We start from the raw sequence: 15,026 nt of genomic DNA on the forward strand, positions 1-15,026 counted from the left end.
ATTTACATTGGCATAGGCTGAACAGACTACTTAAGAAAAAACTGACACCAAGGGCTCCATTTTGCTATCACTCATGTGCTACATGCACTAGTTTTCACATTACTTTAATCAAGAGATAGATATAATAAGTCTATTATTTAAAGTACACAAATTCATTACTCCTTCTTTGTGTAAGTTTGACATTTTGGCTCACGGCACATATTTGCAAACTAAGTATGCACTCCACTAACAGGGCAAAGAACAAAGAAACTAGAATAACTTAGCTTTCTTAAGTTTATATTTTCACAAAACAAGAAAACAGCTAAGTGGGTGCTTGTAATGTAGGACTGCTAGGGTCAATTTTATCATCACTAGAGCCTCAAGTTTCCTTCAAAGTGATAGGGAGAATCCTTATTATCTGATAAACAGTTATTCAGAACTTAACGTTGTAACTGATTTCAGCAACTACAGCACAAACAAAAGCACCTTAAATAGCAGACAATATCTAATTACCTAACTTTTAATGACAACGATAAAAAAAAAAACTTCTATTATGTACACAGAAAATCCAGTAAATACCCTGCATTAAATACAGGCATTTTGTCCTAGATTCATGGACAATAAAAGGTCTAATAAGAAACAAATTATTCAATTTTATACTCTTACTATAATTAGAAATAAATTTTAATAAACTAATTTCACAGAAAACTATTTTTCAAGAAGAGTTACCAGTTGTTCCAATTTTTCATTTTTTGATCATAGAATTTCCTTGTTCGTAAAGCTTTATATTTAATAGCTTTGTAAGAAAATATACTAACAAGATTAGTAAACATTAAAGATTTACTCAAAAAATTACTCTGTCCTATTGATGGCAGTGAAGGCTGGGGAGAGAAACTAAAGTTCTATGGTTTTTTCAAAAACACTTTAAGACAAATATAACAAATATCTGATTAGAGAAAATAATTTTCAGCTCTTCTAACACAAATACATTAGATACTTTCTATTCAAATACCCCCATACATTCACACATTTTTATATACAGAGAGGACGATGAGCTGAATTTGACCACTTATGGTGTGCCAAGCACTGTGCTTTGAATGCACTACACTTACGACAACTTTGTAATTGAGCGATTATGTACAGCAATTCTGTCTGGTAAGTACAATTGTTAAGGCTATTTGCACATGGGGGCATTGAGGCACGAAGAGGTTGAACAAGTCATTCAAAGCGACACGGTTAATCAGTGACAGAGTTAGAATTTAAACCCAGACAGTCTGGCCCTGCATCTGATTTCGGAATTACTATATTATAGTGTGTATAAGGTACACATGGTGCGTGACACAATGCCTGACACTCCGCAGGCACTAAACATAAGTGTAACTGTTGTCATACTGCTTCTCTCTTCTTCACTTACTCTGTGACAATTCTGGATCTCCTTTCAGATTCATCATCTTCGGAATAGAAGGGCCATACACATCCACATCTAGCAAACCAACGGCCTTTGACTGTAAGAAAACAGAATTTACCATCAGATTTTTCCCCACTCTTCATCAAAGATAAAGTGTACAGAAACAGCAGGTCTGACTACAGAAAAGACAATTTGAAAAATATTCCAAAATCATAACCTAAACTTTCAAAGCAACAGTAAGGTAAAAGAACATAAACTGGGCTTCCCTGGTGGCGCAGTGGTTGAGAATTCGCCTGCCGATGCAGGGAACACGGGTTCATGCCCTGGTCCGGGAAGATCCCACATGCCGCGCGGAGCGGCTGGGCCCATGAGCCATGGCCACTGAGCCTGTGCAGGGAGCCTGCGCTCCGCAAAGGGAGAGGCCACAACAGTGAAAGGCCCGCATACCACACACACACACACACAAAAAAAAAAAAAGGATACAAAAGAACATAAACTGCTCAGGGTAAATATTGTTTGTTGGTTTACTAATCTCTTCTAGATAAATGACTAAAGAAATCCACTGCATCCACTTTAAACATTGTGGTTCAGATCTCCCATATACTCACAAACAGACTAAGACCTTTTGATCTGAAAACTAACAAATTACTTGCACACAATGTTAAAATCATGGTTTACAACAGCAAACATAACCCCAGCAAGAAGGAGCATTAACTTTTGGAAAGACCATCTAACACACCAAAGAATACAAAATGAAGGAAAAAAAGCACAGAAACAAGACCATAATTAAAGCAAGTGAGAAATGCTGATGCAAATCTGGCATGGAAATGCTAACGAGGATAGCAGCAGACAGAGTACAGAGACAACCTCTACGTGCCAATCACAGTTAAAAACCTGAAGTCTTCCAGAGAATTCATAAACAACTAAAACTGTTTTCCTTGATGATCCACCCAGCTGCCCAAGGGCAGAATATCCTGACTGGTCTCTTCACTAGCTGACAGATAATCAGCAGGTTAACAAAGAAAGACAAACAAAATTCACTATTCCCAAATATGTCTCCCCCCCCACACCCTGCTCTTTTCTTCTTTCACAGATTAAATCAATGCTATTGGTTTTTCTCATATACAAGCAAACAGAATGCTAATACTAACTATATGCCTTTGAGTTATGTTTCCCCAAGACATACAACTCTCCCCCCTCTCTCCCTGTATCCCAACAAGATAAAACTCTTAACCTCTCAAAAAAAAATTTTAACTAAACAATCTCTCATCTTCCATGTTATCTACCTATTTCCAGACACAAAATTACTTGTTAAACCTCACTGTCTGGTTCCTATAAACAGACAAAACAAGGTACATTCACATTTATGTCCCTAACTTTACAGTGACTCAAACTACAATTCTAAGAAAATCATTTAATGTCCCTGTGTGACTCACAGAGGATTGGGATTAATATCTCCCTCTACCAAAAATTTCAGCTTACTGTAAAATAAATGAGAAAGGAGGAAGGACGCATTACCTTTAATAGAATGGTGATATATAAAATTTGGGTTTAATACTTAAAAAAAACATTTGTAGTGTTAGTTTCCAGCTTTCTTATCAAAAGTAGGTATAATACCACCTTACAGGGTAGCTATGAGGAGTCAATGAGAAATGTAAATAAAATCCTTACCAGAGTGCCTGGCACCCTGGAGGAATTCAAGTGGTGGGGAGATATAATCAGGGAAAGTCTAGGTGTCTATTTGGGTGATTTAGGATGGCATGTGTTTAGAGATTCTGATTTGTCCACAGAGCTGGCTGTGGAAGCCTAGTTTATCCAGGTTCTTTTTTTTTTTTTTTTTTCTTTTCCAGTACGTGGGCCTTGTACTGTTGTGGCCTCTCCCGTTGCGGAGCACAGGCTCCAGACGCGCAGGCTCAGTGGCCATGGCTCACGGGCCCAGCCGCTCCACGGCATGTGGGATCCTCCCGGACCGGCGCACGAACCTGTGTCCCCTGCATCGGCAGGTGTACTCTCAACCACTGCGCCACCAGGGAAGCCCCTATCCAGGTTCTTAATATAACATTGCTAATTAACTTCCCTCCGTCCTTTTCTTCCTCCCTCCTTTCCTGTGTCACTCTTTCCCTTTCTCTTTCCTCTCTTCCTACTGATCTTCATACCTTTCTCTCCTCTGTTTCCTTTTTGACGTATGTAAGCACTGGAACTAAATTTAGGTCAGTCAATAGTTTTAAAAAGGTAGGAATATTCATTGAGAAATTCTCACTGATTTTAACTCCTTTTTAAACCACAAACAAAAGAATTTAGTTGAATTAAAAATAGAATTAAATTCACTACAGATAAAAACATTTTCAAATGAGGGGGCCTAAAACCTTAAGAAATGTGGATAATTGTTAACTATTATCTACAGGTCTGCTAATGCTATAACGAACACCCCTTTTCCATATCTTTTCTGGTGACACCTACAAAATTAATGCAACCATAAAATAATAATAATGCCAATAAAAACAAAAAATATTCTAAGATTCTTTTTCCTTGCTCTCATTTATATTAATGTTGTTTTAGAATAACTTGAAAGGGTTAGGTCTCAGTTTTCAAATTAATCTTCTAAAAATACCTGTCAAGTAAATTTAAATTTATGTTTTTATGAAACAAGAAAACAACTAAGTGAGTGCTTTCAGTGTAAGACTGCTAGGGTCAATTTTACCATCACTAGATCTTCAAGTTTCCTTCAAAATGTTAGGGAGAATTTATCTATCATCTATCTGTCCTGTCCTCTAGAAGAAAACCATGCTTGTCTAAAAGTGAGTCCTTGGCATCATGGGGTAAGACAAAACTGAAGATCTGCCCTAAAACTTGCTGTGGTAGGAATGAATTTTACATATACCTACATAGCTGCTAATACACATTATCTCATAAGAATAAAGAGGGCAGGGAGGGAGACCATAAGATGATAGAGTTCCTCTATTTCCTGGAGAACGAACTAAGAATAATGGAAAATCCTCTAAGTGTTAGGTTCTCTGCATACTCTCTACAAGTCTCTACTGACCAACTAAATTTAGTACCAATGCTTACATATATCAAAAAAGAAACAGAGGAGAGAAAGGTATTGAGACAGGAAGGAAAGGGGGCAGGGCACAACCATTAAAAGAATTACACAACCATTAAGAAGAAAAGGATATGACCAAAACTGATTAGAACCTACTAGGCCCAAGACAGCAGAAGTTTGACTTCCAGTATATCTTGAGCCTCATTATACACTCATTGTAATACATCAGCATATGCTAAATGACACACCCACAGGTGCCATGAGAGTTCCGAGGCTAAATGTAAAAGGCCAAAAAGCAGGTGGTGTCCCAACTCCTGCAAATTAGAATATTCCTCCCGATCATTAGCATATGAAATTACCCAGCCCATAAAAACTAACCACCCACAGCCCAGCACCACTCACTTTTCAAGAGGACTCCATGTCCTGGGGCCATCTCTCACCTTCTAAGATGGAGTGGGTCTCTCTCTAAATAAACCTGCTTTCATTTTACTCGTTTTTTGCTCGTTTGCTCTTGAACTCTTTCCTGCACAATGTCAAGGACTCTCACTTGGTGGCCCATCCCAGGGACTCACCCAAGAGCTGGGACATGACCAGGCTCTCACACCCCATTTTTCCTGCATCATACAAACGTCAGCAGGAGAGGAAAGAGAAAGGAAAGGAGGGAGGAAGAAAAGGATGGAGGGAAGTTAATCAGCAATGTTATATTAAGAACCTGGATAAACTAGGCTTCCACAGCCAGTTCTGTGGACAAATCAGAATCTCTAAAAACATGCCATCCTAAATCACCCAAATAGACACCTAGACTTTCCCTGATTATATCTCCCCACCACTTGAATTCCTCCAGGGTGCCAGGCACTCTGGTAAGGATTTTATTTACATTTCTCATTGACTCCTCATAGCAACCCTGTAAGGTGGTATTATACCTACTTTTGATGAGGAAGCTGGAAACGAACACTCAAAATGATTTTAAGTATTCTTTCTTAGAATGAAGCAGAATGGAAAATTAAATACAAAAATACCAACCACATAAACCTCCACCATAACTTGAACATGATCTGTCTACAAAAGACTTAGATAAAAAGCAGGAGTCAGCATGATTCTCCCTAAAGGGCCAAATAATAGGAAATATTTTGAGAGGACCTTCAAGATGGCGGAGGAGTAAGACGTGGAGACCACCTTCCTCCTCAAAAATACATAAGAAATACATCTACATGTGGAACAACTCCTACAGAACACATACTGAACGCTGGCAGAAGACCTCAGACTTCCCAAAAGGCAAGAAACTCCCCACGTACCCGCGTAGAGCAAAAGAAAAAAGAAAAAACAAACAAAAGAATAGGGACGGGACCTGCACCTCTGGGAGGGAGCTGTGAAGGAGGAAAGGTTTCCACACACTAGAAGTCCCTTCACAGGCGGAGACTGCGGGTGGCGTGGGAGGTAAGCTTCGGAACCACAGAGGAGAGCGCAGCAACAGGGGTGCGGAGGGCAAAGCAGAGAGATTCCCACACAGAGGGGCGGTGCTGACCAGCACTCCAGCCCAAGAGGCTTGTCTGCTCACCCGCCGAGGCGGGCGGGGGCTGGGAGCTGAGGCTCGGGCTTCGGTCGGATCCCAGGGAGAGCACTGGGGTTGTCTGCATGAACACAGCCTGAAGGGGGCCAATGCGCCACAGCTAGACAGGACGGAGTCCGGGAAAAAAACTGGACCTACCTAAGAGGCAAGAGACCATTGTTTCGGGGTGCGCGAGGAGAACAGATTAAGAGCGCAGCTTAGAGGACCTCCAGAGACGGGCGCGAGCCGCGGCTATCAGCGCGGATCTCAGAGACAGGCCTGGGACGCTAAGGCTGCTGCTGCCGCCACCAAGAAGCCTGTGTGCGAGCATAGGGCACTCTCCACACCTCCCCTCCCGGGAGCCTGTGCAGCCCGCCACTGCCAGGGTCCCGTGATCCAGGGACAACTTTCCCGGGAGAACGCACAGCGCACCTCAGGCTGGTGCAACGTCATGGTGCAACGTCATGCCGGCCTCTGCCGCCGCAGGCTTACCCCGCACACCGTGCCCCCGCCCTGAGTGAGTCAGAGCCCCCGAATCAGCTGCTCCTTTAACCCCGTCCTGTCTAAGCAAAAATCAGACGCCCTCAGGCGACCTACACACAGAGGTGGGGTCAAATCCAAAGCTGAACCACAGGAGCTGCAAGAACAAAGAACAGAAAGGGAAATCTCTCCCAGCAGCCTCAGGAGCAGCGGATTAAATCTCCACAATCAACTTGATATACCCTGCGTCTGTGGAAAACCTGAATAGACAACGAATCATCCCAAAATTGAGGCAGTGGACTTTGGGAGCAACTGTAGACTTGGGGTTTGCTGTATGCGACCGACTTGTTTCTGATTTATATGGTTATCCTAGTTTAGGTTTTAGCACTGTTATCACTGGTGGATTTGTTTATTGGTTTGGTTGCTCTCTTTTTTTTTAATTACTTTAAAATTTTTTTTATTTTAATAATATTGTTTTATTTTTTATCTTTTTATTTTAATAACTTTATTTTATTTTACTTTTTTTTTTTCTTCCGTTTATTTCTCCCTTTTCTTCTGAGCCGTGTGGCTGACAGGGTCTTGGTGCTCCCACCAGGTGTCAGGCCTGAGCCTTGGAGGTGAGAGAGCCGAGTTCAGGACACGGGACCACCAGAGACATCCTGGCCCCATGTAATTATCAATCAGTGAGAGCTCTCCCAGAGATCTCCATCTCAACACTAAGACCCAGCTCCACTCAATGACCAGCAAACTCTAGTGCTGGACTCCCCATGCCAAACAACTAGCAAGATAGGAACACAACACCACCCATTAGCAGAGAGGCTGCCTAAAATCATAATAAGTTCACAGACGCCCCAAAACACACCACCAGAGTCCTGCCCACCAGAAAGACAATATCCAGCCTCATCCACCAGAACACAGGAGCCAGTCCCCTCTACCAGGAAACCTACACAACCCACTGAACCAACCTTACCCACTGGGGGCACGCACCAAAAACAACGGAACTACAAACCCGCAGTCTGCGAAAAGGAGACCCCAAACACGGTAGGTGAAGCAAAATGAGAAGACAGAGAAATACGCAGCAGTTGAAGGAGCAGGGTAAAAACCCACCAGACCAAACAAATGAAGAAGAAATAGGCAGTCTACCTGAAAAAGAATTCAGAGTAATGATAGTAAAGATGACCCAAAATCTTGGAAAACAAGACAAAAAGACAACCCTCAGAATGGGAGAAAATATTTGCAAACGAAGCAACTGACAAAGGATTAATCTCCAAAATATACAAGCAGCTCATGTGCTGAATATCAAAAAAACAACTCAATCCAAAAATGGGCAGAAGACCTACACAGACATTTCTCCAAAGAAGATATACAGATTGCCAACAAACACATGAAAGGATGCTCAACATCACTAATCATTAGAGAAATGCAAATCAAAACTACGAGGTATCACCTCACACCAGTCAGAATGGCCACCATCAAAAAATCTACAAACAGTAAATGCTGGAGAGGGTGTGGAGAAAAGGGAACCCTCTTGCACTGTTGGTGGGAATGTAAATTGATACAGCCACTATGGAGAACAGTATGGAGGTTCCTTTAAAAAGTAAAAATAGAACTACCATATGACCCAGCAATCCTACTACTGGGCATACACCCTGAGAAAACCATAATTTAGAAAGAGTCATGTACCACAATGTTCATTTCAGCTCTATTTACAGTAGCCAGGACAGAAGCAACCTAAGTGTCCATCGACAGATGAATGGATAAAGAAGATGTGGCACATATATACAATGGAATATTACTCAGCCATAAAAAGAAATGAAATTGAGTTATTTGTAGTGAGGTGGATAGACCTAGAGTCTGTCATACAGAGTGAAGTAAGTCAGAAAGAGAAAAACAAATACCATATGCTAACACATATATAAATGTGTTAACATTTATAACACATGGAATCTAAAAAAACCCAAAAAATAGTTCTGATGAACCTGGGGGCAGGACAGGAATAAAGACGCAGACGTAGAGTATGGACTTGAGGACACGCAGAGTGGGAAGGTGTAAGCTAGGACAGAGTGAGAAAGTGGCAATGACATATATACACTACCAAATGTAAAATAGATAGCTAGTGGGAAGAAGCCGCAGAGCACAGGGAGATCAGCTCAGTGCTCTGTGAGCACCTAGAGGGGTGGGATAGGGAGGGAGGGAGGAAGATGCAAGAGGGAGGGGATATGGGGATATATGTATACGCACAGCTGATTCACTTTGTTATACAGCAGCAACTAACACAACAATGTAAAGCACTTATACTCCAATAAAGATGTCAAAAAAAAAAAGAAGGGCTTCCCTGGTGGCGCAGTGGTTGAGAGTCCGCCTGCCGATGCAGGGGATGCGGGTTCATGCCCCGGTGCGGGAAGATCCCACATGCCGCGGAGCGGCTGGGCCCGTGAGCCATGGCCACTGAGCCTGCGCGTCCGGAGCCTGTGCTCCGCAACGGGAGAGGCCACGACGGTGAGAGGCCCGCGTACCAAAAATATATATATATATATATATATTTTAAGCCTTGTGGATCATTTTATCTGCAACTATTCAACACTGCCATTGTAGCACCAAAGTAGCCATAGACAACATGTAAATGAATAAGCATGGCTATGTTCCAATAAAACTTTATTTACAAATACAGGTAGGATTTAGTCCATAGGTCATAGTTTGCCGACGCTGATTTAGAAAATAAGCTTTTTCATGACAAAGTTATTCAATCACCCAACAATGTAATTTTTGTAAAGCCAAGAGCAGACAGGAGGACACAATCATCTCTTTTACTGTCAGAGGAGCTACCTCAGTAAAGATCTACTTCCTCATCCTTAATTGGCTAGTTTTCAGAAATAATAAAGAGCACATTTTTCAGGCTGTTTCACTGGAACTAAGTTAGCATGTCTTGCTTTAATTTTATATATTGTGAATAAAATCAGTGTCCTTTAAGTAGAAACACCAAACCCTGTATTAATTAAAGCATACTGTACTTTGATTTTGGCACAGCTACTGACTGATAAAATTACCACAAGTACAAAAAGCAGCCTACACATATTTTCAAGTCTAGAATTCAGTAACGTTCAAAAGATGCCAAATAAACCTTATTTGTTTTTTTGTGTTTTTTTGCGGTACGCGGGCCTCTCACCGTCGTGGCCTCGCCTCTCCCGTTGCGGAGCACAGGCTCCAGACGCGCAGGCTCAGTGGCCACGGCTCACGGGCCCAGCCGCTCCGCGGCATGTGGGATCTTCCCGGAACAGGGCACGAACCCGCGTCCCCTGCATCGGCAGGCGGACTCTCAACCACTGCGCCACCCGGGAAGCCCACCTTATTTGTTTTTTATAATTTACTCCATTACTTTTAAATAGGCTCCTATTTTAAGTGTATAAACAGTTTTTCAATTTAAACTTTCAAACAGTTTTATATTGTAGGAAAATAAATGAGCAAGGTAGAGGCTATAAATAAACATATGCAGCTGGGTGTCCAACTAAGTTTTGTGAATCCTTTCCAACTTATTCCGCCTAAAATAATTATATTTAGTCAAGAAAACTCCAATTAGGGTTTTTTTTATCATTGATTTCAGGCCCCAAAGAATAATCACCACAAAAGCCTCATCAAATACACAACAGATAAAGAAAATGATTATTAGAAAATATAATTATAAATGTACTATTGTAAAGTAGGATTGCCATCTTTAATGTCTCCATAAACTTAACCTAATATGTTGGTACCCTTTTTTCTGACTCTTCTGCAGTATTCAAAGTCTAACATGACAAAAACAAGACACATCAAACCCCAACATGCTGGATTTTGGGATTTGTTTCTTTATAATTCATAATACCCTGTGAGAGCTGTAAAAGGTGGCAGAATTATTCAGAGTGATTATACTGTTTCATTACCACTGCGTGAAAGCTGCAATTTGAGAGCCTACAAGTCCTATTTTTTGTGTGTTGGATTTCAAAGGCACTGACAAGAGTTTTGATACTGCTTTGCTCTTCCAACAGAATTTACACTAAAGACGATTGTAAAGCTTCATAATGTTCTTTTTATCCATGTCATATGCTAACAGAACCCATCAAAACAATGTCTTAGAGTGGCCCACCCCATTGTTTGTAAGTAAACATTCATTTAAGATTAAGACCTACTCAAATGTGTCCTTTCCATAGAGGTATCCAATTAAGAATCACAGGAGTCTCTACAGATTACATTACACTTAATCTTGGACTGGCAACTGGGATTTATTCAATTTAAAGTTGAATCAAGCCTCTACTTTCTTCTCTCTCTACCTAGCTTTAAATCAAGCTGCCGTTCACAAGAATTTTAATCTCTCAGTAGAGAAAAAGATGTTTCTTAATTCTATTACCTAACATTAAATAAAAATCTGAATATCAGAAGAAGTAATGGTTGGACAAAGTGATAAGAGAACAATTTCCTACTACTTATCAAAGGACTGTCTAAATCTTCAATTTCAGTCAAGAAAGAGAGGAACAAGGGCAACATAAAGGAAAAAGTTCATGTGGCTGGACAGAGGGCAAACAGAGATGAGCTCATGAAAAGTACAGAAGAATCCCAAATGATAAACTGTTTGTAAACAAGCTGGAAAAGCAGAAATGGAAGAGTATCAAATTAAAGACTATTTTAGAACAACAAAGACAAACAAACAAAAAAACACCTAAGAAAAAAAAAAAAAACACCTAAGAGATCATCTTAGTCTTCTGACCACTTTTTAGTGAAGAAACAGGCCCAGAGATAAATGTCATAGCTGGATCTAGCTTCCAAATCTCTTTCCAACACACCATAAAGCCTAACTGCTAACAATCACTAACCATTCCCCTTTGTCTCTCTCATCTCATCCCCTACTATTTTTCACTCCACTCCAGACACACTGCTCCCTGCAGTGTATTTAACACACCAGGTATGCACTTGCTTTAGGACTTTTGTAGATGCTGTTCCTTCAGCCAAGAATCCATCCCCCCAGGTATCCACCTGGTTCTCTCCATCACTTCCTTCAAGTCTTGATTCAAACATCACCATGTAGTGAGGACTTCACTGGTCACTCTATCTAAAACTGCAACTCCCTCATCATAACACTGCATATTTCCTACTCCCCTTCCTGCTTTTTCTTTCTTCTTAGCACCTATATCAATATTTAACATACTATATATTTACTTATTTATCTTGTTTATTGTGTCTCCCCACTAGAATGTTAATCTCACGAGGGTAAGGAATTTTGTATGTTTTATTCACTGCTGTACCTAGAATCTAGAACAACAGGCAGCATGGAGAGACTCTGTTCTATCTCAAGAAATTCTGATTCAGTAGGTCTGGGCTGGAGTCCAACAAACTGCATTGTAACACTCTAGGGTATAAGATGACCACAATGTGAAAAACAGTAATATAGATAGTATGGAAATGCAAAGGTGAAAATTTGCTATAAGGCCCCACATCTTGGGACCAGCAGGATCAGAGTAACAGTGATCTACAGTAATCAACAGTAACAATGAAGAGGGTGGTTTTTTTTAACTATAAAAAAGTAGTTCACATTCTGCCATATGGGTAGTCAGTCACATATTGCATGGGACATATGCATATAAAAAATTATTCGTTGTTTATCTAAAATTCAAATTTAATTGAGTGGGTGTCCTATATATTTATTTGCTAAATCTAGCAACCCTATACCCTGGCATCTCTTCTCAACAGTGCAGTGAGAATGATTCAGAGTTGAAACATAAGTCAGATCATGTCTGCTCAAAACCCTTCACTGACACCCCCTCCTGCATTTCACTCATGAAAAGCCAAAGTCCTTACTACAATTCACCAGACCCCACATAAATCTATCCAGCTCCCCATACGCCTGCCTCCCAGCCCTGTTAACTTTCCTCACCTATTACTCCAGTCCACTTCTTACTCCAGGGGCCACAGTGGGCTTTTCACTATTCCTTGAATAATAAGCTAGACATGCTCCCATATAGTAGCCTTTGAACTGGCTGTTCCTTTTGCCTGACACAATCCTCCCACAGATAGTCACACAGACTACACTCTCACCTTCTTCAAGTTTCTGCTCAAATGTCATATTTTCAGTGGAGCTCACCCTTTATTAAAGTGCAAACTCACCCTCACATACAAGCACTTTCCCTCCCCCTTATTTCAGACTACTTTTATCACTGTCTAACATACTATTTAACTTACTTATGATGTCTAATATCTATTTATTGTAAACTCCATAGGGTAAGGATATCTCCAAGCACCTTAAACAGTAATCATAAGATAAATATCCATTTAATGAATGGATGGATGAATGGATGAACTAATGAATGAATGAACAAACCTCCATTTGTTCCTCCGTAGAGTAACAGGGTTGATTACTATATGATCCCTACGGCCCCCTCTTAAGCTCTAACATTCTACAAGTTCATGAAATTCCCTCTCCTAATACCTCTATACTAACGTTTTAAGTTATAGGATTCAAAATTAATTAATGTAGGTAAAGTTTAAAATATTCTAGTGTTAAAGAAAGGGTCATACATTTCCTTGCAGTCTTTTCCTAACCACCACTTTTCCCCCAAGAAAATCCAATGTCATCTTCATTTTTCTATTGATCTCAACTCCAGAAAAATGGAACTTCCTGGAATAAAATCTAGTGCAAAGACTGGCTGTAGTGGGCTGCTGTAAAAAAAATATATAAGAGTACACTACCTTAAAAAAAAAAAAAAGTACACTACCTAAATCTTTGAAAATTAAAGACACAATCCGGTATGAAAGGGCTCATTAAAAAGAGCAATTTTTAAACCTGCTCACTACCAAGATTAGGTTCAATCCAGGGTTTTAAACATAAAATGGCTGCATAGGACTTTTGGTGTGTGCGTGCGTGTGTGTGTGTGTGTGTGTGTGTGTGTATTTTCCTTTCCAGAGCAGACAAGCAACATCTTCTTTAACAAGAAGCAATTCCCTTAAGTCCCAGATTTTCATCTAGTAACTAACAGAGAAAGTAAATGAGGAGTAAAACAACTAAGATAAGAAAAGAAAAACCTTGAATCCTTGGCCTTTTAATTAAAGGGGAATCAAAGTATTGATGCTCTTAGTAAGTAGTCTTCAAAATCAGAGAAATATTAGGAAGCCTTCTATCACCATGGTAATACAAATGCAGAAAATGATACTTCTAGATACTAACCCCTAAAAATAATAGTCATCTTATCTGCAATATCAACCAGCCACTTTTTTGACAGAATCTAAGCCTTAAGACCTAGAAACCTAACCAAACAAGAACCTTTCCCAAATCAGACAAGGTACTGCAGCAAAAGCACTGAAAACCAACATCGATTCCTTCGCAATGTCCTTAACTAAACTGCAGTGCAGGGAAGAGCATTCACAATTCTGATAGCAGCTCTTGCAGATAAAAGCAATGCAGCAACCACAGGAATCAGATGTAAACAGAGCACCTGATATACCCTCCAAACTCAAAAATCACAGGAGCCAAGCAGCTGGTTTTAAAACCAATGTCTTCATGTGCCCTCTGCTCTCTTCTCAGCTACCCTTCTAACACTGCCCTACTGAGGATTTAGGGGCCTCCTTATTCCTCAAGGAGATGTGATGGGGGAAATAAATTACTGAGAAAGAAAACTGAGAAAGGAAAAATGAATTGGTGAGAGCCAAGTTAGGGAGGAAGGGGAGAATAATTAAGAAAAAAAGACAGACTGTTCTGTAAGAAAGATCTGGATAACTTCTTATTGTACAGAATCAGGTCATGAAATTCAAAGGATGTGTACCAGTTTTGCCACCAATATGTTACAAACTAAATGAAACTAAAGAAGAATATACTAAATGTAAAATTTGGGTAACTGTTCACTTTCTAACTCACAACAAATTCAGCAACTTCCATTCCATCCCAAAGTGAGAGAACAAATTACTGGCAGCAAGCTGCACTTTACCAAAAGAAATTTAAAAGGTAGGCCAAAGGGTGCTGAGAAGGAAACACACAGCCAACAGCTTCTTAAGAGCTATTCAAAACAAAATTGCTACTGCTTCTAATGGGAAATTTCAAAGCATATTGTGCATAATGCTTTCTACCTAAAACCATACAGAAAATAGAGGGGAAAAGCAGTTTGGGACTCCTACCTTCTGAAAATTACCTTATAAAACCGTACTGTGATTTTATTGTGCTCGGTAAGTGCAGTACATGTGTCTGTGTGCTTATGGAGGAGGAGGAAGAGTAAGTAAGGAAAAATTCCAAATACAAGATTGGCTTTAGAGTCTAGTTATACACTCCCAACCCTCTGTTACACAATTAATTTTTTTAAAAAACACAGCTCCTTATCTTTCACTTTAATATTTGACATTAAGTTTCTTACTCAGTACACTGAATTATTCTTATAAAAGATACCAGAGAAGTAGACACACATCTCAAGTCAATTAATACTATTTATATACATTAGTGGTGATCTGTTAGCAAGCAAAACTGTTTATATATTCCATAAAATGTATGAACCTTGAGGATTTAGATAATTCAGTTAATCACAGATGCATCCATATCATGAGTGAAATAAACAATT

The 15,026-nt window shown here is 40.0% G+C and overlaps 1 protein-coding gene across 11 annotated transcripts in view; it reads right to left on the reverse strand.

Moving 5' to 3' along the window:
• The window catches only part of NUBPL (NUBP iron-sulfur cluster assembly factor, mitochondrial), a 530,407-nt gene that overhangs the window by 379,378 nt on the left and 136,003 nt on the right, over window positions 1–15,026 (reverse strand). For all 11 annotated transcript variants that reach the window (XR_010839581.1, XR_010839583.1, XR_010839582.1 and 8 more), the window contains one exon: window positions 1,394–1,484. Coding sequence is in view for 7 of the 11 variants with exons in the window: in XM_067028607.1 (XP_066884708.1) it covers window positions 1,394–1,484 (91 nt within the window). In the remaining 4 variants the exon portion in view is untranslated. The remainder of the gene's footprint in view (window positions 1–1,393; window positions 1,485–15,026) is intronic.

Source organism: Kogia breviceps, chromosome 3, assembly GCF_026419965.1.
Source record: "Kogia breviceps isolate mKogBre1 chromosome 3, mKogBre1 haplotype 1, whole genome shotgun sequence".
NCBI lineage: Eukaryota > Metazoa > Chordata > Mammalia > Artiodactyla > Physeteridae > Kogia > Kogia breviceps.